General features: G+C 43.7%; 2 protein-coding genes across 5 annotated transcripts in view; both read right to left on the bottom strand.

Moving 5' to 3' along the window:
* Positions 1–20,845, bottom strand: part of USP43 (ubiquitin specific peptidase 43) — a 94,894-nt gene extending 74,049 nt beyond the window's left edge. Inside the window, exons 1-3 of one of the 3 annotated variants that reach the window (XM_060204423.1) lie at positions 20,057–20,845; positions 10,450–10,581; positions 1,627–1,724 (exon numbers count right to left, since the gene is read on the bottom strand). In XM_060204423.1, coding sequence (XP_060060406.1) covers positions 1,627–1,724; positions 10,450–10,581; positions 20,057–20,578 — 752 coding nt within the window. In that variant the 5' untranslated portion in view covers positions 20,579–20,845. The remainder of the gene's footprint in view (positions 1–1,626; positions 1,725–10,449; positions 10,582–20,056) is intronic. The other 2 variants (XM_060204422.1, XM_060204424.1) reach the window with 2 other exon arrangements.
* Positions 20,846–23,825: 2,980 nt separating this feature from the next.
* CFAP52 (cilia and flagella associated protein 52) overlaps positions 23,826–25,713 on the bottom strand; it is a 62,526-nt gene continuing 60,638 nt past the window's right edge. The window contains exons 13-14 of one of the 2 annotated variants that reach the window (XM_060204431.1): positions 25,418–25,529; positions 23,826–24,230 (exon numbers count right to left, since the gene is read on the bottom strand). In XM_060204431.1, coding sequence (XP_060060414.1) covers positions 24,022–24,230; positions 25,418–25,529 — 321 coding nt within the window. In that variant the 3' untranslated portion in view covers positions 23,826–24,021. The remainder of the gene's footprint in view (positions 24,231–25,417; positions 25,530–25,713) is intronic. The other variant, XM_060204432.1, reaches the window with a different exon arrangement.

The raw sequence follows: 25,713 nt of genomic DNA, 5'->3' as shown, positions 1-25,713 counted from the left end.
ACTGGTCATGTCCACTTTTGTTTATTGGCGACCACTGAATATAACATAAATCCTAAATCAGGACAGTTTGGAGCAGTCTTAAGCCATCTATTATGTTCCAAAAAATAAAGGACACAAACCCAAAAACAAAGCATGGAAGTCAATAGCTGTTACTGAATTCTACATGACTAGAGGATTACCACGTGGTTTGAAATGAATAAGAGAGCAGACATACAAAAATACCACTGAGCAAAGGGGAGCAGATAGTATCGACAGAACCCAGAGGAAAGCATACTTCTGAAAGTAACTTAATGCAACACCCAGAGGAACAACATTTTGAATTATTTTGTATCCACATTCTAGAGAACAAGAAGGGCTAGGTGGTGGTGCAACTGGCTGAGGCATGTTACAGTGCACAAGGACTCTTCAAGCCCAAGGGGAAAGCTTCAAGAGTGGTGAAGCAGGACTATAGGTGTCTCTCTGTCCCTCTCCCTATCTATCTCTCCCTTCCTGGCTGTCTCTATCCAATAAATAAATAAAGATAATTAAAAGAGAGAGGAGGGGAGAACAAGAGGGCTGAGTTTTTGTGTCACTAATGTTGCAACGCAGTCACAGGAAAAGAATAACCAAAAAGAAAGAACTACAAAGAAAACAGAAGCAGTAAAGCAATATTTGTGCTTCAGGAATCTAGCAAGCGGCAATTCCTAGTTCAGTCTGTGTTTCCTTGAGAAAACCGCAACTTCATACATTCTAACCTCTCCTGAGACTCTTGGAATGACACGTATATCAACCTAGCATGCCTCATAGAGGAGCTGCTTTAGAACTAATGATTCCCCCTAGATGGTGACTGGACTCATCATGGATGTCACACTTGCCTGGGTTTCATTCTTGTTGAATGTTACTGTCACTCACCTACTCTGACCCATTCTTCAGAACCCCTCAAGAAGGCACATCTCCGCCAAGAAGCCCAAGAAAGTATCCATTTTCTCACCACCCACTGCACTGAGTACTTTCACTGAGACATTATCCTCAAAATAGTCTGCCTTTATATGAATCTCTGAGCTGTCATATATGAAAACCCAAAGAGAGCATACGTGATGGCTATGTGATTACAATCAAACATAAGAGCAATATATCCCGATTCTGTGGGGAAATGCTGAAATCAAAATGATGTGTGGAACTGATTTCCTGGCCTAGAAAGAAGAAACAGGAAGTGCCTCTTGGCCTAGAAAGAAGAAACAGGAAGTGCCTCTTGGCTTCTCACTAGCTGTGGGCTAGTGAGACCCACTCCAAGTTGGAGCCAAGAGGAGTGAGTAGTAAACTGGAATGTATAATGAATGAAAGAAGATTTCTGTGGCCTTATTGTGTGATCCAGAGTAAAACTGGCAACTAGAGATCAGTAACATGCATGTAAGTTCACTGAGAGACAAAGAGAACATCATTTTAGTACATATGCTATCTGGCATCAAACCCGGGCTGTGGCACACTGGGTTAAGCACACACAGTACAGAAATCATAAAGTCAGGATACGTCATTATGGCGCCATCTTGGCTCTACCCATAGTACAGGAATCAAACTAGGAACTTCATGCTTGAGAGACAATGTATCCACAGCATCACCTTCTTCACCACCACATCCTGTTCTTACCTATATTGTGCTTGAAAGTGGCTTTGCACAAAGCTTTGACCTAGAGGAAGCTGAGCTGCTGGTGATAAAAGGTTCTCAGAGGTTCTTCTAACTTCAGGCTGCAAAGAAATGAAGAAAAGCAAGAAAATTAGACACACCTCCCATTGCTTCTTTGCTTCCAGTTCATGGAGTTACTGGCCTCCTTCTGGGCTGACATCCCCCCTTTCTGGGCTTCAGCTTTTCTGAGCCAGAATCTTCACCAGTACATGACTGTAATTCACCACTCTTTAGATTCCTAGACCTCCTAAACTCCCAAAGACAAAGCTTTTTAATTGTATTAATAAGCCTAACTTACATTAATAAACAATATTTTCTATGGTCAAGCAACTCAACCATTTTTTTTCTCAGATAATATCTCAACTCCCTTATTTATCTTAAGCATATGACTTCTTCCTCTAACAACTATTGCTGGCCAACATCACCTTTATAAAGAAAATTATATACATAAATATATATATATATATATATATATATATTTATATATAATATAGGTGTTGAAAGAGTTCAGCAGGAAGGGGTAGATGGCATAATGGTTATGCAAAGAGACTCTCATGCTTGAGGCTCTGAAATCCCAGATTCAACCCCACACACACACCACCATAAGCCAGAGCTGAGCAGAGCTCTGGTTAAAAAAAAAAAAAAAAAAAAAAAAAGTCAAGCAAAGCATGCACTGGTGAAGGCTTATATGCACCTGCCTACTTCCAGGCTGACTGTCCCATTCCTTATCTACATCCTCTGAGCCCCAAGCACCCAAATGCCTCCTCTACCTTTCGTTTGGATAAACTTCCAATTTCAAGTATGTCTACACATATCTGCCCATCTTCCACCTCTTAAACCCAGCCGTATCTCCTAAGGAGACACTGCCTTCATTCTCAAACAAGCCTGGCTTGCGCTGCAGGATTTGATGGCTAAAGCTCCTTCACGCCACCTACCAGCTCCAGTGCATGCTTTTACATTCCCCTGTGCTACTTGTTTCCAGTGGCTGCTATAGCAAAGAACTACAATTTGGTGACTTGAAACAACATAAATGTTTCTCCTCAAAGCTGTTGAGACCAGACATCCAAAATAACACAAAACCAAGCCTATGCTCAAGGGATGAATCTGTGCCTTCTTTCTAGTCATGCCTGGGGGCTGTGGAATTTCCATATTTTTGTGGCCATGTTACTTCAGTTATTAAGGCCAACATCTTCAAAGTTCCCAATGCTTTATCTTCACATAGTCTTCGTGTTTCTCAAATCGCCTTTTTTTTTTCATAAGGATGCTTGCAATTACATGTAAGATCTTGCCTAGATAATATCCCCATATCAAAAGCTTTAACTTTACCCCATATTGCAAAGTTCAACCATATAAGGTGAGAGTGGTATGGAACCATACCCTTTGTAACCCTTTGTAATCTTACAATCTTATAAACTTTTTTTTTTCTTTATTGGGAGATTAATAGTTTATAGTCAACAGTAAAATACAGCAGTTTGTACAAGCATGACATTTCTCATTTTTTCATATAACAATTCAACCCCCACTAGGTCCTCCTCTGCCATCATGTTCCAGGACCTGAACCCTGTCCCCCACCCCAGTCTTTTACTTCGGTGCAATGCACCAATTGTCAACTAGTATTAATAAAAATTTAAAATAAAAGTAAACCCAACCAGATCCACACGAATATACAAAACAGCAGAAATAAAGAAAGAATCTGAATAGCAGTGAAAGAAAAGCAAAATCAACTGAAAGGGAATCCTCACAAGAATATCAACTGGGTTCTCAACAGGAATGCTAAGGGTGTGGTCTGGGAGGTGGCACAGTGATAAAACTTTGGATTCTCAAGCATGAGGTCCCAAGTTCGCTCCCCGGCAGCACATGTGGCAGAGTGATGTTTGGTTCTTTCTCTCTCTTCCTATCTTTCTCATTAATAAATAAAAATCTAAAATAAAAAAAAAGGAATGCTAAGGGTAAGAAGTGATAAGCACGATATGTTCCAAGTTTTGAACGAAAAAGATCTTCAACCAAGAATATTTGTACCAACTACATGATCACTCTGGCTTGAAGGAGTGAGAAAGACTTTTTCAGATAGACAGCAGTTAAAGGAATTCAGTACTATTAACCCAGTCCTACAAGAAATATTAAGGGGATTTGCATAAATGGAAAATGCTGGGGGGTGGTCAGGTGGTGGCGCACCTGGTTAAACGCACACATTACAGTGCACAAGGACCCAGGTTCAAGCCCCTGGTCCCCACCTGCAGTGGGTAAAGCTGCACAAATGGTGAAGCAGGGCTGCAGGTGTCTCTCTGCCTCTCTCCCTCCTTCTCCCCTCTTAATTTCTGTCTCTGTCCAATAATAAATAAAACAAAAATATAATAGAAAAAGAAGGAAAATATTGAATGTTCTTACATATATATCACATATAAAGAAATAAAGCAAGGAAACAAGCAGAGTCAAAAAAAAGAAAGAAAGAAAGAAAGAGAGAGAGAGAGAAAGAAAGAAAGAAAGAAAGAAAGAAAGAAAGAAAGAAAAAAAGAAAACTAGTTTTGACTGTAGAACTGAACTGAGGTTACCAAACAGACCTGGCAGTGGGACAGTAGATTTTGCTGGAAAGATATTGGTGTGGATTCAGAACTTGTGGTGAGAACAGTGTGGAATTACACCCTGTTAGTATGTAATTTTGTAAATCAATATTAAATCACTAAAAAAAAAAAACAACTGTAATGCTAAAAATAAAAAGATATTGGTACTTTGGTTGTGGGTATGGTTGGTAACATATTTTGAAGGGGTATGAAACTATACTACCAAAAACATGCATAGTCTCAGACACCAATGTTAACTTAAAAACAAATCAGACAAGCAAAAATCTTAAGAGACTGCAGCTCCTTTATAAAGGTCAATATTTTTCATTTTCTTTTTTTTTTAATGTTTCATTTTTAAAACTTTTTTATAATCTTTATTTAGTTTGGATAGAGGCAGAGAGAAATCGAGAGGGAGAGAGGGAGAGAGAAAGACACCTGCAGCCCTGTTCCACCACTCATGAAGCTTCCTCCCTGCAGGTGGGGGAACCAGGGGCTTTGAACCTGGGTCCTTGTGCACTGTAGTGTGTGCACTTAACCAGGTGCTCCACCACCCAGCCCCTAAAGGTCAATGTTTTTCATGCATGGATTTTTCACATAAAGGGCAAAGGAACAGAAGTCTATTAACTTGAAGAGAGAGATCTTGTGGCCCCAACCTTATCCCTTCTTAATTCTTTGAGAAGTGTTTTCCATAAAACAAACTAGCGGGGGAGAGGGGGAGGAGACAGCATAATGGCTAGGCAAAGAGATTCTTTTGCCTGAGTCCAAAGTCCCTGGTCCAATATCCTCCCCATCCCCCGCACCACCATAAGCCAGCCCTAACTGACTTATATATGGTATTTGGTTTTTGAGATTTATTTTTTTCCTTTATTTCATTTCAGATATAGTTTCACAGGAGACAGAGAAACGGAGGAGACAAAGCCCCACTGCAGCGCATGTGCTGCCAGGAGCCTCAGACATGTGTACGGTGCTCTACCAACTAGAATTCTTCACCAGTCACTCTTGTATGTACTGAGCTGTCAGAAAAGTTAGGACATAATTCTCTGGTTTTCTATGCAAAGAATGTGTCATGATTTTTTTTTTTTGAAAGATTTTGTTTTATTTTCGAAAATTTTTTTCTCAGTGACTTGATCGTGATTTACAAAGTTATAAGATAATAGGGGTATAATTCCACACCATTCTCACCACCTGAGAGTTCTGTGTCCTCCGTTCCCTAAACTGGAAACTGTGTTAGTTCTCCCAAGGTCACAGATAGGAACTGACTATGTCTATATCGACATATTTGATTTTTGCCCATTTTTTTCCCTATGGTTCTGCCTTCACTTCCTTTCTAAGTCACACCTACATCTGTTACTGCTTCTGAGTGTCCTTCCTTTTTCTTCTTCTTCACCTTTTTCTTCTTCTCCTCCTTTCTTTTTTTAATCTTTATTTATTTATTTATTTTAAATTTTTTTTATATTAGCTTTATTTATTTATTGAATAGAGACAGCCAGAAATTGAGAGGGGAGGGTAAGATAGAGAGGGAGAGAGACAGAGAAACACCTGCAGCCCTGCTTCACCACTCATGAAGCTTTCCCCCTGCAGGTGGGGACCAGGGGCTCGAACCTGGGTCCTTTTGCACTGTAATATGTGCGCTCAACCAGGTGCGCCACCACCTGGCCCCAGCATCTTTATTTATTTTTAATAGAGACAGAGAGAAATTGTGATGGGGAGGGGTAAATAGTGCAGGAGAGAGACAGAGAGACACCTGCAGACCTGCTTCACTACTTGTGAAGTTTTCCCCTTGCAGGTGGGTACCAGGGGCTTGAACCCGAATCCTTGTGCACTGTAACGTGTGTGTTAACCAGGTGTGCCACCGCCTGCCCAACCCCCCCCCCCTTTTTTTTTTACCAGAGCATTGTTCAGCTCTGGCTTATGGTGGTGCGGGGGATTAAACCTGAGGCTTTGGAGCCTCTGGCATGACAGTCTCTTTGCATAACCATTATGCTATCTACATTCCACCCCCTTTCCTTTTTTTAAATATTTTATTTATTTATTATCAGATAAAGACAGAGAGAAGTTGGGGGGGGATAGAAAGGGAAAGAGACAGAGAGACACAGCGCTGCTTCACCATTCGTGAAGCTTAACCCCTGCAGGTGGGGACCAGGGGCTCGAACCTGGGTCCTTGTGCACTGTAATAGATACACTCAACCAGGTGTGCCACCACCTGGCCTCTTCCCTCTTCCTTCTCAGATAAGCAAAACATTGCCTGACTTCCAGTGATGTTTTCACCAGATTTGTCTCCTTTTTCAGTGATAAAAATATTTTATTTTAATGGTAGAGAGATACAGAAAGAAAGACAATAGCACTGTTCAGCTCTGGTTTATGGTGGTGCTGGGGATGGAGCCTGAGGCCTCAGAGCCTCAGATATGAAAGTCTTCTGGCATAACCATTATGCTGTCTCCCCAGCCCTCAACAACCCAATATTCACAATGGTACAAGTATGGCTGTTTTTGCTTAGTGAAAATATTTAAGGAGTCAGGAGACAGCTCACCTGGTAGAGCACTTTACTGTGTGTAAGGACCCAGGCCATGTACAGTCTTCCCAGCACCACAGGAGAAGACTGTACATGGCACCACGAGAAGATCCACAAATGTCCGCGGGATAGTGCTGTGGTGTCTCTCCTCCTTCCTCTGCTTCACTCTTTCTCCCTCCTCTCTATCTCTGTCTAAAGTGAAAAGGGGGAAATAAAAGTCCACTGGAAGTTGTAAAATCTCCTATGTATGAGGCCACACCAGCACAAAAAAAACAAAAGGAAAAAAAGAAGAAATAATAATAATTGAGAATCATTACAATAACAGAGAAGAAAGTGGATTCTGAGTGTTCTATTCCAGTTTCAAATATAACTATCTGGTTTTCATGGTTTGAAACAGAAATAACCTCAAAGAGAGAAAGAAAAAAAAAAGTTTAGAGTTGCCAAAAGGACCACATCTTTTTCCTCCCTGAAAAAGGAAGATCAAGTCTTGAGCCAAGCGATTCCCAACAGCTCTGCTCTCTCTCTACCTGCAAGTCTGCACAGCCAGGCCTCCACAGGCAGCCTGATTTTTCTAAGAGCAAATTTCAGAAAAGGCTGTGACCTCAGACCAAAAAAAGATCGTTTCGTATGTTTGTTTTGTTTCAATCAGGTCAAATTAAGAGCCGGGGAACAGTCTGGCCAACAGTCAACTCCTATCCCTGCCTGGTCAAGGCGGTTTCCTAACATGCTTGGTCTGTTGTAGGAGAAGAAAGCTTCCACTGTGGCAAAGAATGAGGAAGGACCAGACAGGTCTGACCTCAGGCTCAGTGGTTGGTGGGTACAGGAAGGTAGGGGCCCCCTCGCCAGCCGCATGGGAGTCTGGATTTTGTTCTCCGTGGGAGAAAGTAAGCAGGTGAACAACATGAAAAAAGGCTACACCTGCTACAGTGTGAAGAAAATAAATAGTGAGGTATGTTGGAAATGGGAATAGCAATTATGTTTGCTTTCATGAGGGTCTTGAAGTTATTAAAATATAAATATTGGGCAGGAATGAATAGCATAATGGTTATGCAAACAGATTCTCATACCTGAGGCTCCAAAGTCCCAGGTTCAATCCCCCTACACCACCATAAGTCAGAGCTGAGCAGTGCTCTGGAAATAAATAAATAAATAAATAAATAAATAAATAAATAAATATTGATGACCCAGGGTCCCAGAAGGTGGCACAGTGGGTAAAGAGACTCTAGGGAGTCGGGCTGTAGCGCAACGGGTTAAGCACACGTGGCACAAAGCCCAAGGACCGGCATAAGGATCCCGGTTCGAGCCCCCGGCTCCGCACCTGCAGGGGAGTCGCTTTACATGCAGTGAAGCAGGTCTACAGGTGTCTGTCTTTCTCTCCCCCCCTGTCCTCCCCTCCTCTCTCCATTTCTCTCTGTCCTATCCAATAACGACGACATCAACAATAACTACAACAATAAAACAACAAGGGCAACAAAAGGGAATAAATACATAAATATATTTTTTAATTATTTTTTAAAAAGTTAAACTCTAACGTACGAGGCCCTGAGTTCAATCCTCAGCAGCACATGTACATGTTCCAATGTGGTGCTCTGGCCTCTCCCTCCCTCCTCCTCTCCCTCCCTCATGAACAAATAAATATATATTTTTTAGAAAATGAACAAATATTGACAAGCCCTCTTGGCTTAAAGTCAGTGTTATCTTAAAGATGAGCATCAAAGCAGGTCTGCAGGTGTCTATCTTTCTCGCTCCCTCTCTATCTCCCCCTCTCCTCCGTCAAAGTCAGAAAGTGGGAGTGAAAGGAGTCTGAAGCCCACTCCCCCCCGCAGGAAGAACAGGGGTCCCCGCTCTTTCTTGTCCAATTCAGCGCCTTCAGGAATGCCTCATGACCCACAGCCCTGACCTGCACAATCAGGACTCTTTCATGCAAAGTTCTGTTGGATGTAAATATAGTAAAAGCTGCTTCTTTTTCAAAAAAAAAAAAAAAGGGGGGGGTGGAGGAAAGAGGAGAGAAAGATAGACTCCTGCTTTCTAAGGGCCTAAGAGATAGCACAATGGTTTAGTCAATAAACTGTCATGCCTGAGGCTCTGTGAACCCAGGTTCAAATTCCTGGCGCCACCATAATTCCGAGTTGAACAGCGAACTGGTTAAAAGAATAAAGAAAAAAAATGAAAAAGAAGAAAAAAGAAATCTTGGAGCAAGTTATTTCACCTGCATGTAGTAAGAGCATCTGAAATCTATCCTCTTACCAATTTTCAGCATTTAACACAGCTTTGGCATTCACTCTACTGAATTGCTTCCCCAGTCTGAATACAGGATTCATGGTAGTCATTATGCTGGACTTTGCCCCCTAGATGTATTCATCTTATATAACTCCAACTTGCCATTATTACTCTAGAATGATGGACTCTGGGCAAACAAGGTGATGATTAAAAGATTCTTAGACAATTCCAAAGGGTTTTTTTTTTTCTCCCCTTTCAAATTATTCATGAGAAGGATGAGACTAGTGCATCAAGACTGAAAACAAAATGAACACACACTGGTAAAGCTCCTTCTCCTAGTTGCAATCGGAATCAGTTTTGAGGCATTTCCAAAGCAATGTGTTACTGATTAATTAGCAATGGTTGCAAAACATTTTTTAATTACAGGCATTGTTAGAATAACTTGGCTCATTTATGGCATAATATAGTCACTGGCTTTTTTTTTTTTAACCAGAGATCTGATTAGCTCTGGCTTATGGTGGTGTGGGGTGGGGGTGGGGGGATTGAACCTGGGACTTTAGAGCTTTAAGCATGAGTCTCTTTGCAAAACCATTAGGCTACCTACCACCTGCCCCCCCCCTCTTTTTCATATGAGCGATGAAAAGGTTGCATTAGAGCAAAATACATCAATGAGCTTTGTTTAGCTAAATCCAGTTTATAAACTATCATTCTAACAAATGATTGTAGTGTTTTGTGATATCCAGAGGTCTGAAGTTTCATCACAGTCCAAGGATGCTCAGTGCACATAAATTTAAAAAAAAAAAAAAAACATTCATTTTATGTCTTATAGAATGGGGGGGGAGTGTCAGAACTCCTACCTTCTGCACCCCAAAAAGAATTTTGTTCCATAATCCCAGAGGAGGAGAAATGTGAGGGGAAGATGTCTAGAAGGCTCTGAACCCCAATTCCATCAGGACCCAGAGAGAGAAGAAAAAAGGACATTCACAAGTAGTAGTAAATAGTTGTATGTGTGACTTAGAAAGGAAAAGATGGTGGGACTATGGAAAAACTGGGCAAAAGAAAAATATATATATAGTTAAAGAAATAATAGTCAACCTGTATCTGTGACCTTGGGAGAACTAGTGCAGTTGCCAGTGGAGTGAGAGAATGGGGACACGGAACTCTGGTGGTGGGAACGCTGTGGAATTATATCCCTGTTATCTTATAATTTTGTAAATCAATATTAAATCACTAATAAAGGGGGGGAAAAAAACTAAAGGAGATACTTTTCAAACTGTGAGCCTGAAGGAAAACTAGTTTGCCACATAGCTGGGATTAGAGAAGGTGAAACAACTGCAGTGAGAGGAAATGCCACGTCTAAAATAAACAGAAGGAAGAGAAAGGAGTAGGGGACAGGGGCCGAGTAAACAGAAGCCAAAAGCCACGGGAATCTGAGACTGTTTTGAGGAGCTGAAGAAACCCTTAAAGGAAAAAGAAGACAATCCAATCTAGTACCTTCTGGGGCTCTGGCCCTCGAGAGGAGCCCTCCAGGTCCTCATTCACACGATCCAGTAACCACAGGAGGAACTCCAGGGCATCATGCTGGGAATTGCCTTGGAACTGAGAGCCATACTTGGAAACAGCATTCTGAGAGGGAAACAAAGCAAAACAGTGGGTCATTCTGGCCCTTCACATCGTCAAAGTGAAGGTGTAGGAGCACAAGTCTAGCAGTGGTCATTACTCAGCCCTGACCTGGGAGGATAATTCAGAAATAACATGAAGTGAAAAATGTTCTTCCCTGAAGGAATCTGCCTTCTGTCTGCATAGGAAAAGGCACTTTCCCCACTGCCCAGAAAGATTTCTAGTGGTGAGGGACAGATAGCATAATAGTTATGCAGAGAGACTCTCCTGCCTGAGGCTCCAAAAGCCCCAAGTTCAATCTCCCAAACCACCATAAGCCAGAGCTGAGCAGTGGTCTGGTTTAAAAAAAGAAAAAGAAAAAAGAAAGATTTCTAATATATATCTTGTTCTCTGGAGCCCCACAAAGTTATCTCTGTTGAGTATCTGGATACTGTCGAGATTCCATCCTCTCTGGAGCTCATTTCATTGGGGTGCTTGTCCCCTGCCTGACCTCCTCCATATTTCTATTTTTACATTGTTTCTCTCTCTGTCTCTCTTTTCTTTCTTTCTCTCTCTCTCTCCCTCCTTCCCTCTTTCTCTCCCTCTTCATTCATGTGAACAGCTTCCCATCCTATCCTCTCCACAAGTGACTTCACCCATGCTCACAGCCTTATTCTTTGTGAATGACCACATAGCATAGGGGAGTTAACTCCCTTCATAACATGGATGTGACTCCATTATCACCTCTTCCTAATATGTGTGGAGCTTAAGAAATACAAACCTGGGAGTCGGGCGGTAGCGCAGCGGGTTAAGCACACGTGGCGCAAAGCACAAGGATCAGCGTAAGGATCCCAGTTTGAGCCCCTGGCTCCCCACCTGCAAGGGAGTCACTTCACAGGCGGTGAAGCAAGTCTGCAGGTGTCTGTCTTTCTCTCCCCCTCTCTGACTTCCCCTCCTCTCTTGATTTCTCTCTGACCTATCCAACAATGACGACATCAATTTAAAAAAAATTAAAAAAAAAAAAAGAAATACAAACCTCTCCTCCTGTGGTTAGCTCACAACACGGTTGGGTCCAGCCTCCATCCCCGTAATAAACACCGAGTGTCACTTATACATTCATTACCTGATACTATTCAGAAACTTGGAAATACAAAAGTGGATAAAGGGGGTGTGGAGAGTGGGCACCTGGCTGAGTGCACACATTATAGTACACAAGGATACGGGTGTAAGCCCTTAGTCCCCACCTGTAGAGGGGGAAGCTATATGAGTGATGAAAAAGTGCTACAGGTGTGTCTTTTTCTTCCCTTCCCTCTCAGTGTCTCTGTCGAGAAACAGTGTTCTTTAAAAAGTGAGTCAGACAGACAAGAATCTCTGCCCTCATTCATTTGCATTCCCTCAACCCTCTAGTTCCACTATGTGACAACTTGGTTACTTGCTGTATCAATGTGCATTCCAGTTTTGTTTGCTTTTTAACTGCAGCATTGCTCAACTCAGGTTTACGGAAGCACCTAGGATTGAATTTGGGACTTCGGAGCCTCAGGCATGAAAGTCTTTTTGCATAACCACTATCCTATTTCCCTGGTCCCACATTCCAGCTTCTTCTTCAACTGATTTCAAAAGGTATTAATTATATGTACCACATAATATGTATATTCACTTCACAGCTCTGAGTCAACTTTTTCAGGCAGAAAGAGACAGAGACAGGGAGAAAGATATTGCAGCTAGGCTCAAACCAGGGGTTATGTGCACGGCAGGCCAAACATCTTTCCAGGTGAGCTGCGGCTGTTGCATGTGTTTTAAAAAAGAATTCAGGGGAAGTGGGCAGTAGCACATCAGGTTAAGTGCACATGGCGCAAAGCACAAGGGCTAGCTGGCATAAGGATCCTGGTTTGAGTCCCCAGCTCCCCACCTGCAGGAGGTCGCTTCACAAGCAGTGAAGCAGGTCTGCAGGTGTCTATCTTTCTTTCTTCCTCTGTCTTCCCCTCCTCTCTCCATTTCTCTCTGTCCTATCCAACAACAACAACTATGACAACAATAACTACAACAAGCCCAACAAGGGCAACAAAAGGGAAAAAATGGCCTCCAGGAGCAGTGGATTCCTAGTGCAGGCACCAAGCCCCAGCGATAACCCTGGAGGCAAAAAAAAAAAAAAAAAAAAAAAGATTCAGAAAGTTCCCACCTGCAGAGGAGAAGCTTCACAATCAGTGAAGAAGTGTGGCAGGTGTCTCTCTGGCTCTTTCCCTCTCTAGCAACCTACTTTTCTATCAATTTCTCTGTCTCTATCCTAATTAATTAATTAATTAAAAGAAATTATAATTTAAGTGGGCAACATGTATTTTATCTACCTACCTAGCTACCCTTACTTACACCTATGTATTCTGTCCTTAGTATCAACATTCTCAGTCAGCTAGTCCCACCAAGTCAAAATCTCCACTTCTCTCTCTAAATGAAAAAGTTGGCTGGAAATAGTCAAATCACACATGAGCAAGGCTCCAGCATGAGAAAAACTTCCCTTCTCTCTCTCTCCCTCTCCCTCTCCCCCTCCCCCCCTCCCCATCTCCCCCCCCTCCCCCAAATCACTCAGTTGTCATCATTCTGGACTGTGGTCCCCAAAATGTCTCTGTCCCTCCTCTTCAAGTAGCCTTATTCCCACAATGGAATCCTAATTACTGGCAGCAAGATGGTAGTGCCTGTTTAGGAAGAAGCCCTAAAATATTTGAAAAATATTTGAAAAAATATTTAAGATGTATTCTGCATTTTTAAAAATTGAGGTGACATTGGTTTACAGCACTGTATATGTTTTAGAAGTTCCGGTCCCAGTCTGAGCCCCCAGCTCCCCACCTGCAGGGGGGTCGCTTCACAGGTGGTGAAGCAGGTCTGTCGGTGTCTGTCTTTCTCTCCCCCTCTGTCTTCCCCTCCTCTCTCCATTTCTTTCTGTCCTATCCAACAACGATGACATCAATAATAACTACAACAATAAAACAAGGACAACAAAATGGAATAAATAAATAAATAAATATTAATTTAAAAAAAAATCTGATCCCATCAATGAATGTCCTTCACCACTCTTAAATGTAGTGGTGGAGAGTTATTGATCCTTTGGTGCAAAGGATTCTACGGTAACTGACATATGTTTGAAGAAATGTGAACCTGAACTTTTTTTTATTATTATTTTATTTACTTATTTATTTCCTTTTGTTGCCCTTGTTGTTTTTATTGTTGTTGGACAGGACAGAGAGCAATGGAGAGAGGAGGGGAAGACAGAGAGAGAAAGACAGACACCCGCAGACCTGCTTCCCCGCCTGTGAAGCGACCCCCCTGCAGGTGGGGAGCCGGGGGCTCAGACTGGGACCGGAACTTCTAAAACATATACAGTGCTGTAAACCAATGTCACCTCAATTATTAAAATGCAGAATACATCTTAAATATTTTTTCAATATTTTTATTTAATTATGTTTTATTAGATAGAGACAGGGAAATTGAGAGGGAAGGAGGGAGGGAAAGAGGGAGAGAGAGAGAGAGAGAGACCTACAGTTCTGCACTACTATTTGTGGCTTCCCCCATGCAGATGCGGACCAGGGTCTTGAGCCCAGGTCCTTGTACATGGGAACATGTGTACTCAACTGAGCGTAATACTGCCCAGCCTCAATGCTAGAGATTTGTATATATTTATATAAAAGCAAAAGATGAGAAAAATACATAGCAAATTACTAACAAATGATTATCCCAAAAGGCTAGGTGTATAGGTAACTTTTTTTTTTATTTGAATGTTGCACTTTCTTACAGTGACCATTAGTTTTTTTAATTTTATTTTCAACCAGTGGACATTATTCTTTATTGGTCTTTTTTTTATTTTATTTTATTTCCAATTGCAATAGTACTGGTAGACATTTTATGGAATTTCCAAAATAATTTTACTATTGATTGCTATAGAAGAGTCTCACAGAAAGTCTATTGAAATGCGGCTAGAATTACATTAGAGATAAATCCTAACTTGGGAGGAATGAACAGCAATATAGTTAAGTCTCAATAGATTATTGGAAACTGTGACTGTAAATAAATAAGCATATAATAGTCAACGACTGCCACCTCTCCAGATTCAAAGGAGGTCTCAAAACTTTACATCAGGCTCAACCTGATGCTGTTGACTGGCTATGGAAGAAGGGCAAACGCTATAAGAAGAAGCATATAATAAAACTGGATCCTCAATCTTGTTCTGATTAAAGGTAGATAAGTTTGCTTTTAATTCATACATTTAAGTCTTATTCAAGAATACACTGGATTTCTCTCCTGCAACATAGTATATCCCCATCATGTGTGTGTGTCTTCTCTCTTTCTCTCAAACACTGCTCAGGTTAAACATATTTCTTATTAAAATTATTCCTTGTAATTGTATGTTTATTACTGAGTGCCTGTCATATGCCAGATATTGTAGGTGCTAGAGATAGAAAATTCGACCAGACAGGAGTTCCTGCCCTCATTCCATTGCATTCCTTCAGCCATTCTGGGAAAGTGTGTAAGAGCTGTTTTTACGAATAAAATTTAACTTCATATGTTCTAAATGGGTATGGTTTTTGACTTTCTGTCTTGTAGCTGACCCAATTAGTGACAAAACATGAATCTAAAACATGAATCTGTCAAACCACGTGGTAATTTTCTTTCTGTTCAATGGCTTTTACTCCCCCTTTTCATTTCCTGTCTCACCTTTATGTCCAGAGCTGATCATAAGATGACAATGTCCTTGTTTAAATAAAAAAATTTCTAGTTTTTGAAGTGTCTCTTGTGTATCATATGTGGCATACTGTATGTCTAAAACTGACACGTACACTCACAACACACACAAAGATAAATTCCAGATGACTAAAATCCTTAAGATTACCACAGGAAAAAAACTAAAGGCACATAAAGTAGAATATTCATGGGAGGGGGGAACAGAAATGTTAGACAGTGTGATAGTGGCAATCACTGCAATATAAATGGACCAAACCACAGGATGGCAGAGGACCCAGTAGGGGTTGTATTGCTGTGTGGAAAACTAAGAAATGTTATGCATGTACAAACGATTGTATTTACCGTCGACTGTAAAACATTAATCCCCCAATAAAGAAATTTATTGGTAAAGAATAGCAATAAATGGAACAAACCAATAGGCTGTATACCTTAAGCTAACATGATGATTGTCAAACATCAACTAATTGCTGTTTGTCAGCAGAGCCTCACTGCTCCAAATCAGCTTTCTTCAGATGGAGTGGCAGAGAGAAAGATCCTGCAGCACAGATGCTTCCTCCAATCTGCTAGGAGCCAAGCTCAAACCTGGGTCATGTGCACGAAAAAGCAGGTGCTCTCTCCAGATGTGTCCCAAAGTAACAATTTTTAGTGGGTACACTCCCTCTCTTCATAAGGCTGATACCAAAAGCAAAAAATATATATATATACAAAATAGTCATAGTCATAACTCTGCTTTTAGTAAATAATGTCACTTCAAATTAAGCTTACAGAAACAATGAAAGCGGAAAACAATGATTTGAATACAAGAATCTTAGCTTCAATGTAGAAAATGGAAAAAAGGAACAGTGCACAATGTTTCTGTAGGGATTGGTTCCTTTAAAGAAATAGTATACAAGGGTGGGGAGAGATAGCCTAATGGTTATGCAGAAGGACTCTCCTGCCTGAGGCTCCCAAGTCCCGGCTTCAATTCCCCCCCCCCCCACCATAAACCAGAGCTGAGCAGTGCTCTGGTAAAATAAATAAATAAATAAAAATAAAAAGATAAAGAAAAGAAATATTATACAATCATTAAAGACAATGCTGTGTTGACTGTTACAAAAACCAGGAATAAGTTTTATGTTAGTACTCAAAAAAAAAAAAGGATATAAAACTAGAATTTCAAATCCTTTGTACATGCTTTGTCCAGCACACAGCGCCCATCTTTTTCTTGTTTTTTTTCTCTACCTCCAGGGTTATTTCTGGGGCTTAGTGCCTGCACTGCAAATCCATTCCTTCTAGCAGTTTTGTTTTTTTTTCTCCCCTCCATGGGATAGAGAAAAATTGAGAGGGGAAAGAAAGAAAAAGAGGGAGAGAAAAAAAACAGACAGCTGTAGACCTGTTCACCACTTGTGAAGCTTCCCCATTGCAGGCAGGGGGCCAGGGGCTCAAATCTGGATCCTTGTTCGGGACCTTATACACAGTACTATGTTCCCTTAAACAGGTGAACCAACACCCAGCCCCCAAGGCCCTTCTAAACTTTCCCCCTTCCTCGGTTTGTAGCTAACAATTTCTTCTAAAGACCAAACTCAACAGAAATTCATATGGCTAGTCCCAACTGACAGATAGCCAGAAATCAAGAGGGAAGAAGGTGATAGAGACAGAAAGAGAGAGAGAGAGAGAGAGAGAGAAAGAGACAGAGACACTTTCAGCACTACTTCACCACTCACAAAGCTTTCCCCCTGCAAGTGGGGACTAGGGGCTAGAACCTGAGTCCTTGAGCATTGTAACATGTGTGCTCAACAAGGCGTGCCACCACCTGGCCCACACACACACAGAGATTTTCATTCACTGGTCTAATCATTCATTTCTTCTTCCCAGCCAGCTAAAGGTCCCTCAGTTCCTCCCTGACCCCTACCCTTAACCCACCCACTCCCAACTCCTCCAGTGATTGGCATTTTAGTTCCTGGGGCTGGAATGCACTTTCCATCCTCCAACCTTGGCTCATCCTCCTAAACTCAAATCAATGGTTCCTTCTTCATGGAGTGCCTCAGCCTGTCCTGCCCTGCCCCACCTCTGCCAATCAATCAATCACATCTTCCAGCCATAATCCAACACCTGGTATTTTTTGTGTTTTATATTTATTTTCCCTTTTGTTGCCCTTATTGGTTCTTATTGTTGTAGTTACTATTGTTGTTATTGATGGATAGGTCAGAGAGAAATGGAGAGAAGAGGGGAAGACAGAGAGGGGGAGAGAAAGACAGACACCTGTAGAACTGCTTCACCGCCTGTGAAGTGACCCCCGCCCCCGCAGGTGGGGAGCCAGGGGCTCCATCCAGGATCCTTCCGCTGCTCCTTGAGCTTTGTGCCACATGCGCTTAACCCACTGCGCTACCGCCAGGCTCCCATCGAACCGGGATCCTTATGCTGTCCTTGTGCTTTGCGCCACGTGCGCCTATCCCGCTGTGCTACCACCCGACACCCTATTTTTTTGTTTTAGCACTTGCTAGTCCTAATCTCGTGTGTCTGTTTCATTAGCATCCAACTCTCTGGCTGGTAGACTGTAAACTCCTGAGCGACAGCCCAGGAGTGGTTTTGCAGTCACACCTCTAGTATTTCAGGATCCTAGTAAAGTGTCCAGACACTCAAATATTGGTTGAACACATGAGAATTTCCCTCTTTTTTTTCTTTTTTTTTTTTTTTTTTTTTTGGTAAAATGAGAGGAACCCACCTAGATGTCATTCAACAGATTTAAAAGCCCATATTCTGGAATAAGTCTCTACCATCTCCAAGGCTGCCTTCTAGAAATGTCCCAGAAAACCCTAGAGTGTATCATCCTCATTAACAAAATAACAATTAGATTATCTTTCTATTCCCCAAGGCTCTCCAGGAGCTTCCAGAGCTGACAATTTGGGGAGAAAAGAAGTAGAAAATACACGTGAGTCAATGAGGGTGATTATTAATTTGGGAGAATTCTTCAAGCTACTCCAGCCCCTCCCATCACTAAGGTAGCAGGGTGGAAATGTGTCTGGCTGGGGGCCCTGCGGTGGTGCACCTGGTTGAATGCACGTTACAATGTGCAAAGATCTCAGGCTGGAGCCCCTCATCCCCACCTGCAGGGAGGGGGGAAGCTTTGCTAGTGGTGAAGTAAATGTCTATCTCCCCCTACCCTCTCGATTTCTGGCTGTCTCTGTTCAATAAATAAATAAAGATTTTTAAAAAAGAAGAAATGTGTCTGGTTGAGAAAAGGCACACAAAGGTTACCTCCTCTCTCTTTTACCTAACTGCTAGTGAGGAGGCAGAAGGAGGGGCCAAGAGATAGCTCACTTTACCATGCTCAAGGAGCTGGGTTCAAGTCCCTGATCACCACATGGGAGCACAATCCAAAGGAGAAGCTTCACAGGTGATCGAGTGGTGCTATGATGCCTCCCCTCTCTATCTCCCTCTAGGTCTCTCACTCTCTCTGGAAAAAGCTATGTGTGTGTTGGGGGCGGGGGAGGTGGAGACCACTGGGACCCTGTAATCATGCAAGTGCAAAGCCTCCTTGTGGGCTAGGAATGCAACCTTCGCCATCCATCTACGGGACAGAATGAGCATTAAAGAAAAAGACGTGCACCCATTTCCTATTGGAAATTCAGCACATTAACCTAGCCCACAAGCACTCCTCTTCCATCAAGCATAGAATAAAATCCACACTCCTTACCATCTCCTCCAAGGCTTTACACGCTCTGACCAGCCTTGTCTATGCCCCAGTCTACTCTCTCCCGTGCTCGGGTCACATGTCCCAGTCTACCCTCTCCCGTGCTCTGGTCACACTAGTTTTCTATCCAAATTTCCAATCTTCAGCCCCATTCACTGTTATTGCTTTTGTATTTTTATCTTTTCACTATCTGGATTAGTTCTAGAACTTGATTTGTCTGCACCCTTCTCATTATACAGCTCTATGTACAAGCATCATAACTTTTCTCCAACACTTCGACGTTCAAATTCCCACTTTTCACACTACACACACTTCAACTATCAACTATCCCGGCTGTCAAAATACCGCCTGGCCCAGGGGCCTTTCATTCAACAAACGCTTGTTAAACACACACACACACACACACACACACACACAAAACGTGTAGAGTACTCAAACCTGCCAGATTCCTCCAGCGTATGCTCTCCCCTTAAAAGACCTGGGATACCCAGTTCGAGCCCCCGGCTCCCCGCTTGCAGGGGAGTCGCTTCACAGGCGATAAAGAGGGTCTGCAGGTGTCTATCTTTCTCTCCCCCTGTCTTCCCCTCCTCTCTCCATTTCTCTCTGTCCTATCCAACAACGACGACAAGAGCAACAAAAAGGAATAAATAAATAAATATTTTTAAAAGACCTGGAAGAAATTAAAATCTTAGAAGAAAAAGATACATGCTAATGATAACACAGCAAAGCAAGACAAAGGCGATAGCTGGAAGCTGATCTGGTGATCACTGGCATGCAAAGCAGGCTCTAAAAAAGCCCTTTCCTAACAAGACACACACTTTTTTTCTTCTTTCCCATTTTATTGATTTAAGACTGGATAAAAACAGAGAGAAATTGAGAGGGGAAGGGGAGACAGAGAGAGACAGACAGCTGCTTCACCACTCATGAAGCTTCCCCTCTGCAGGTGGGGGCCAGGGTCTTGAACGCGATGAGTCCTTTTGCTCACTGGGACGTGGAACGTGTGCGCTGACCCAGGTGCCCCACCGCCCAAGACCCAAGACCCCCAACTTGTCCAGAAGCGAAACCAGCCGGGGCCGCGGCAGGCTGGGCGCTGCCTACCTTGAACTCTGCGGAAAGTTGGGGCGTGTACTCGCGGGTCCAGAGCGCGCGCACGAGCGCCGCCAGCTGCTCGGTGACCTCGGCGCGGCCCGGCGCCGCCCGGTAGCGCCCCAGCGCCAGGAACTCGGCCAGCAGATCGGTGTTGCTGAGACACTGCACCACGGCGTTCATGAAACAGGTGTTGCCGTGGTTCTTCAAGCCCTGCGCGCCCGGGGGCCGCGCGCCGTCGCCGGCTAGGGGCCGGGGCTGAGGTCTGGCCGCGCGCTCCTCCCCGGGGCTGCCGGGGGCGGTGGGGCCCGGGCCCGCGGGGCAGGCGAAGCCGCCCTCCCCGTCCCCGTCGTCGTCCCCGTGGCCATCGCAGCGCCCCGGCTCTGGCTGCGGCCGGGAGGGCGAGTCCCCGCGACGGGAGCGGCTGCCCAGCGCCAGCAGGAAGCGGCTGAACAGGCGGCGCAGGGAGCGGCGGTGGCGGCGGCGGGCCTGGGGCGCGGGCGGCCCCTCTTGGGATTCCGGGCCCGGCTCCATGGCTCCCCGACAGCGCCCCACCTCCCCCTGCCGCCGGAGCCCCAGGGTCCGGAGCCAGGCTAGTCTCCAGCGGGCCCTCGCCGCCCCGGAAAGGAACCCCGGCGCCGGCTACCTGCCGGCCAGGTGTGCCCGACCGGGCGGGGGTGGAGCCAGGGGCGGGGCCGCCCCGCCCCGCCTCGCCTCGCCTCGCGCGGGAATCCGGCCGCTGGGCCCGCCCCGGGCTGCGGCGGGCACCCCCCAGCCCCCACGCCCCACCTGATCCCGCCCCCCGACGTGGACTGGGAAGAAAAGCTCCCGGAGTCGCCAAACTCCATCAACTTCTCCACGCTTAGAAGATAGGGAGAGCCTGGACTTAACCTCCGCGGCGATTACCCTCCCAGCTGTGACAGTGATAAGAGGAGGGGCAGGTTTGCAAGCGCCTAGAGAATTGCAGGGCCCTGGCTAGTTCTAATAGCCCTGTAATAATGTCCAGATGAGTTTGAGGGAAAGGGCAAGGTCTCTCCAAAGAGTCACCTCCGGCGCAGGCGGAGGGAGAGATGCACCCCCGGGAGGGGCGATTAGGTGGGGAGGGCCACCGAGCGCTGCAGGTACCCGGGCAGGCTCCAGGGTGTGCGGACAGGTGGCTAATCCGTGTACCCAGAAGAAAAGTAGAGCCTTTGTATCGACCCTCTGTTCTGCGACCAGAGCTGAGAATCGTGTGTAACCCCGCGTCAAGCACCGGGAATGATTGTTTGGTTTTTGTTTAACTACAGGCTGGGTTCCAGGCATAAATAAATAAATAACTTAATTAGTGGAGATGCGGATTCAGAGGGGTTAATGGAATGCACAGCGGTTCCCAGACCCTAAACAGAGAAGCCGGAACTCGATTTGGGTGGATGAACTGCCTGCCCCACAGGTCAGATCTCCCTAACCTGCTTATTCACCGGGAACTTTTCCCTCGGGCGTGCCCCCTATGCTCACACTCCTTGCTGACTTGACGCCCAATCAGATCACTTGGCTTTGCCCCGCCTGTGATTTCCTGGACTCCCTTTATTCTATACCTGCCAGGTGTATAATTAAGCGGGCTATGTCTAGCAAATGGGGTTTTCATCAATTTTTAATTCTAAAAAGAGGGAGAGAGATTAGCAGAATGCCTTATTATATCAACACCCTGCCAGGATACTTGTTAAGTGACCATTTGTAAGTTATCTGCCTAGACAGTTCAAATTTGGTATCAGCAGGATATTTGATGCAAAGAAGAAACAAGCAGAAGCACTAGTTAAAAAAAGAAGAAAGGGGAGTCGGGCAGTAGCGCAGCGGATTAAGCGCACGTGGTGCAAAGCGCAAGGACAGGTGTAATGATGCTGGTTCGAGCCCCGGCTCCCCACTTGCAGAGGAGTCGCATCACAGGCAGTGAAGCAGGTTTGCAGGTATCAGTCTCTCTCTCCCCCTCTCTGTCTCCCCCTCCTCCGTTTCTCTCTGTCCTAACAACGACGACATCGATAACAACAATAGCTGCAACAACAATAAAGAAAAACAAGGGCAACAAAAGGTAAAATAAATATTTAAAAATGTAAAAAAAAAAAAAAAAAAAGGAAAGGAAGAAAGAAAAGAAAGGGAAAGGGAAGGGTGGTGGCGCACCTGGCTGAGCGCACATGTTGCAGTGCTCAGGTCCCCTATCTGTAGGGGGAAAGCTTTGCAAGTGGTGAAGCAGGGCTGCGGGTGTCTCTCTGTCTCTTTCCCTCTCTGTCTTCCCCTTCCTCTCGACGTCTGGCTGTCTCTAGCCAATAAATAAAGATAATTAAAAAATTATGAGAAAGAAAAAGAAAACCGGGCCGGGTGTTGGCACATCTACTTTTGAGTGTATGTGTTACAGTGAGCAAGAACCCAGGTCTGCTTTGAGCAACCACATTCATTTCATTAATTGACTCTGTGTTAGGAGTTTGAATCCCAGTCACTTTCAAAGCCAGCAACAAGCAGCTCCTGACAGCTTTCAACCTGACACTGTTGACTGGCTACGGAAGAAGAGCAAATGCTAGAAGAAGGAGGAGTTTGAATTCTTTTCTAGTTATCTTTATTTATTGGATAGAGACAACCAGAAATTGAGAGAGTAGGGGGTGATAGAGAGGGAGAAAGAAAGATACCAGTAGCTTCACCACTCACAAAGCTTTACCATTGCAGGTGGGGACTGGGGGCTCAAACCCAGATCCTTGCATTTTGTAACATGTGCAGTGCACTCAACCAGGTGTGCCACCACCCAGCACTGAAATTTTAATTCTTTTAATTTGTTGTTTTAGTAAATTCTCAGTACTTTCTGGGCAGGAGTTTGTTCTCATTTTGTGAAAGCTAAAACAAAGACTAGGAAAGTTTGAGGGGGGAAAAAAAAAAAAGCACAACCCAGCATTTGGAGATACAAACAAAAGACTTTCCTATGCAGTTTGGCCCTGTAAAACACAGATTAAGAAGGTACCCTCAGGGAGTCTAGTGGTAGCGCAGCCGGTTAAGCACACATGGAACAAAGCGCAAGGCCGGGCTTAAGGATCCCAGTTCGAACTCCCCACCTGCAGGGGAGTCACTTCACAGGTGGTGAAGCAGGTCTGCAGGTGTCTAACTTGCTCTCTCCCTCTTTGTCTTCCCTTCCTCTCTCCATTTCTCTCTGTCCTATCCAACAACAATGACATCTATAACAACAACAATAGTAACTACAACAAGGGCAGCAAAAGGGAATAAATATATATTTTTTAATTTTTTAAAAAGAAGATACCCTCAGTTTTTCTTTCCTGTCTTTTGTCTTTCCTTTTTTCCTTTTTTTTTTTTTCTTTTTTACCCAATAATAGCAATAGAGTCTGTGAACAAATCAAGAGGAAGGGCTGTGAGTTTTACAAAGTCATAGAAAAGAGATTGAGGGCAGGGGGTAGATAGCTTGATGGTTATGCAAGGAGACTCTCATGCCTAAGGCTCCAGAGTCCCAGGTTCAGTCCCTCGCACCATCATGAGCCAGAGCTGGGTAGTTATCTGGTTAAAAAAAAAAAAAAAATCCTACAACAAACCTGGATACATACTCCCAGAGAGATAGAGAATGGGAAGGCTATCAGGGGAGGGGATGGGATATGGAGATCGGGTTATGGGAATTGTGCGGAATTGTACCCCTCTTATTCTATGGTTTTGTTAATGTCTCCTTTCTTAAATAAAAAAATCATTGTAATAATAATAATAATAATAAAGCAAGAAAGAAAAAGAGATTAGGACAGGAAACCCAACAACTGGAAAGGTATCCATAAGAAAACATTTATTACATCCTGGATGAGTTATCCTTGGACATATTTGCATTGTAATATACAATTTAGAAATGTAAAATGCATTCTCCAAAGGAAAAGAGAAACTGATGAAAATACTTTGATGAGAGGAAGGAAACACAGATGTGTCCAGTTAATGATGGCCTTGGTCTTACGTCAACTCAGTCTTCAGCAGGACTGTTCAGTGGCGTCTCCCCTGCTGCAGGAGGAGAATGGATATTTCCATCTCAGAATGGCTCCGTCAGCGCTTACACTAATGATGTACTGGTTTCCGGGACTAATTCGAATGCGCATGATGTTGCCACTGTGTCCCACCCCAATGTGTGTCACTTCACCTTCATTATAATCCCAGACTTTGACCAGGTGATCGTTTCCACCTGAAATTTAAAAGAAAAGAAAAAAGAAAAAAAAAACTCGGTATATGACATTGCTGCAATAGAATTAAAAACAGCTCTGATTTCAGATTAACTACATCAGTTCAATACAATTCCCATGTGCTGACTTAAAGAAAAGTCTCTATTAAGAACTGTTTCCGAGGAGGCCTGGATAAGGAGAAGCAGGTCTGGTGGCCATCCTGGGAGGTGTGGGAACAGCACTGTAAACACAGGGTCTGAAAACCATCTCAGAGCTGGAGAGGTTTTCCTGGAGCTTCAGGGTTTCAGTGGCTACATCCCATGGGTCAGAGGAAGGGGATGAGATGCTAAGTACTAAAGTTTAGCCTTATGTCCCCTCCCGCTCCCAAAATTCCTGTGGAAATCACTTCAGCATTCCTGAAGAACCTGTCCTCTCAGGGATGAGGCTAAAAAAAAAAAAAAAAGAACTGTTTCCATTCATTATAAATGATCTATATCTATTGTCAATTAAAGGAAGAAAAAAACAACAATAAGTGATATCAGCCTTGAGCCCATAACCCAGAAATAACCACTACAAGCATCTTGCTTTAGTTCCTTCCAATCTTTGCTCTGTGAGTATAGGTATACATATACATCTTTATTTGTGGTTGGGATCACATCGTGTCTAGTTTTATGCTGTGCTTTCAGCAAATAAATGAGTTCATGGAGTTCACATCAATCACTGCTATTGTTCATGTCCTGGAGAATCAAAGAACCTGGAAGGAAAATGATACTCGTATTCTCCACTGGGCATTTTGTATGGTAAATGGCGCCTGGAAAAGTTAATTTACAAGTCGGGCACCTCCTGTTTAGGAGCTAACGCAGCAAGGCAGACTGGGTGGGCTATCCCATTTAAAGGGCTATTTCTGTCAACAAGGCTTAACACACATACACACACACACAGCAAGCAACAAAGTTTAGCTTCTACATGTGTCATGTGTACCTCTGCACCTCTAAAGCTTCTGGGTAAATGCTTCGCTCAATGAAAAGTGATTTCTAATTTTTTTTTTTCCTTTTCTGGTCACACTAGCTATAGTGCACAGGCCTGACCAACCACATTGCCCTGCAGACCCTTTTGCTCTCATTTCCATTTGCCTCCTGCCTGCCTAAGAATTCCATGTGCCCATCTACCTAAGCCAGACTTGACTTTCTTTTCTTATCCCAAGACTGACCTGTAACAAAGTGCATTCCTTCCTGTGTGATGTCCATACCATTTATTGATCCAGACAAGGAGCCTTCCAACTCTCTGATCACTGACCCATCAAATACTTCCCAGTAAGCAATCTGGAATTCAGGAGAGAAGTATTCAGGCAGGGCTCAGATCCCTGGAATCATCCACGCACATGCTAACAAAAGATGGTTTGACTTTATATAGAAGGCAGCAAAAATACACCATGAGATGATATATCGACTGAGATTATAAATAGGCTACAGCAGAGGGTGTAGAAACCATTTTAATATTTTTAGT

Source organism: Erinaceus europaeus, chromosome 12 (assembly GCF_950295315.1).
Source record: "Erinaceus europaeus chromosome 12, mEriEur2.1, whole genome shotgun sequence".
Taxonomy (NCBI): Eukaryota; Metazoa; Chordata; class Mammalia; order Eulipotyphla; family Erinaceidae; genus Erinaceus; species Erinaceus europaeus.
Note: the sequence above shows the minus strand (reverse complement) of the source record. Positions and strands in the feature narration are given on the sequence as shown.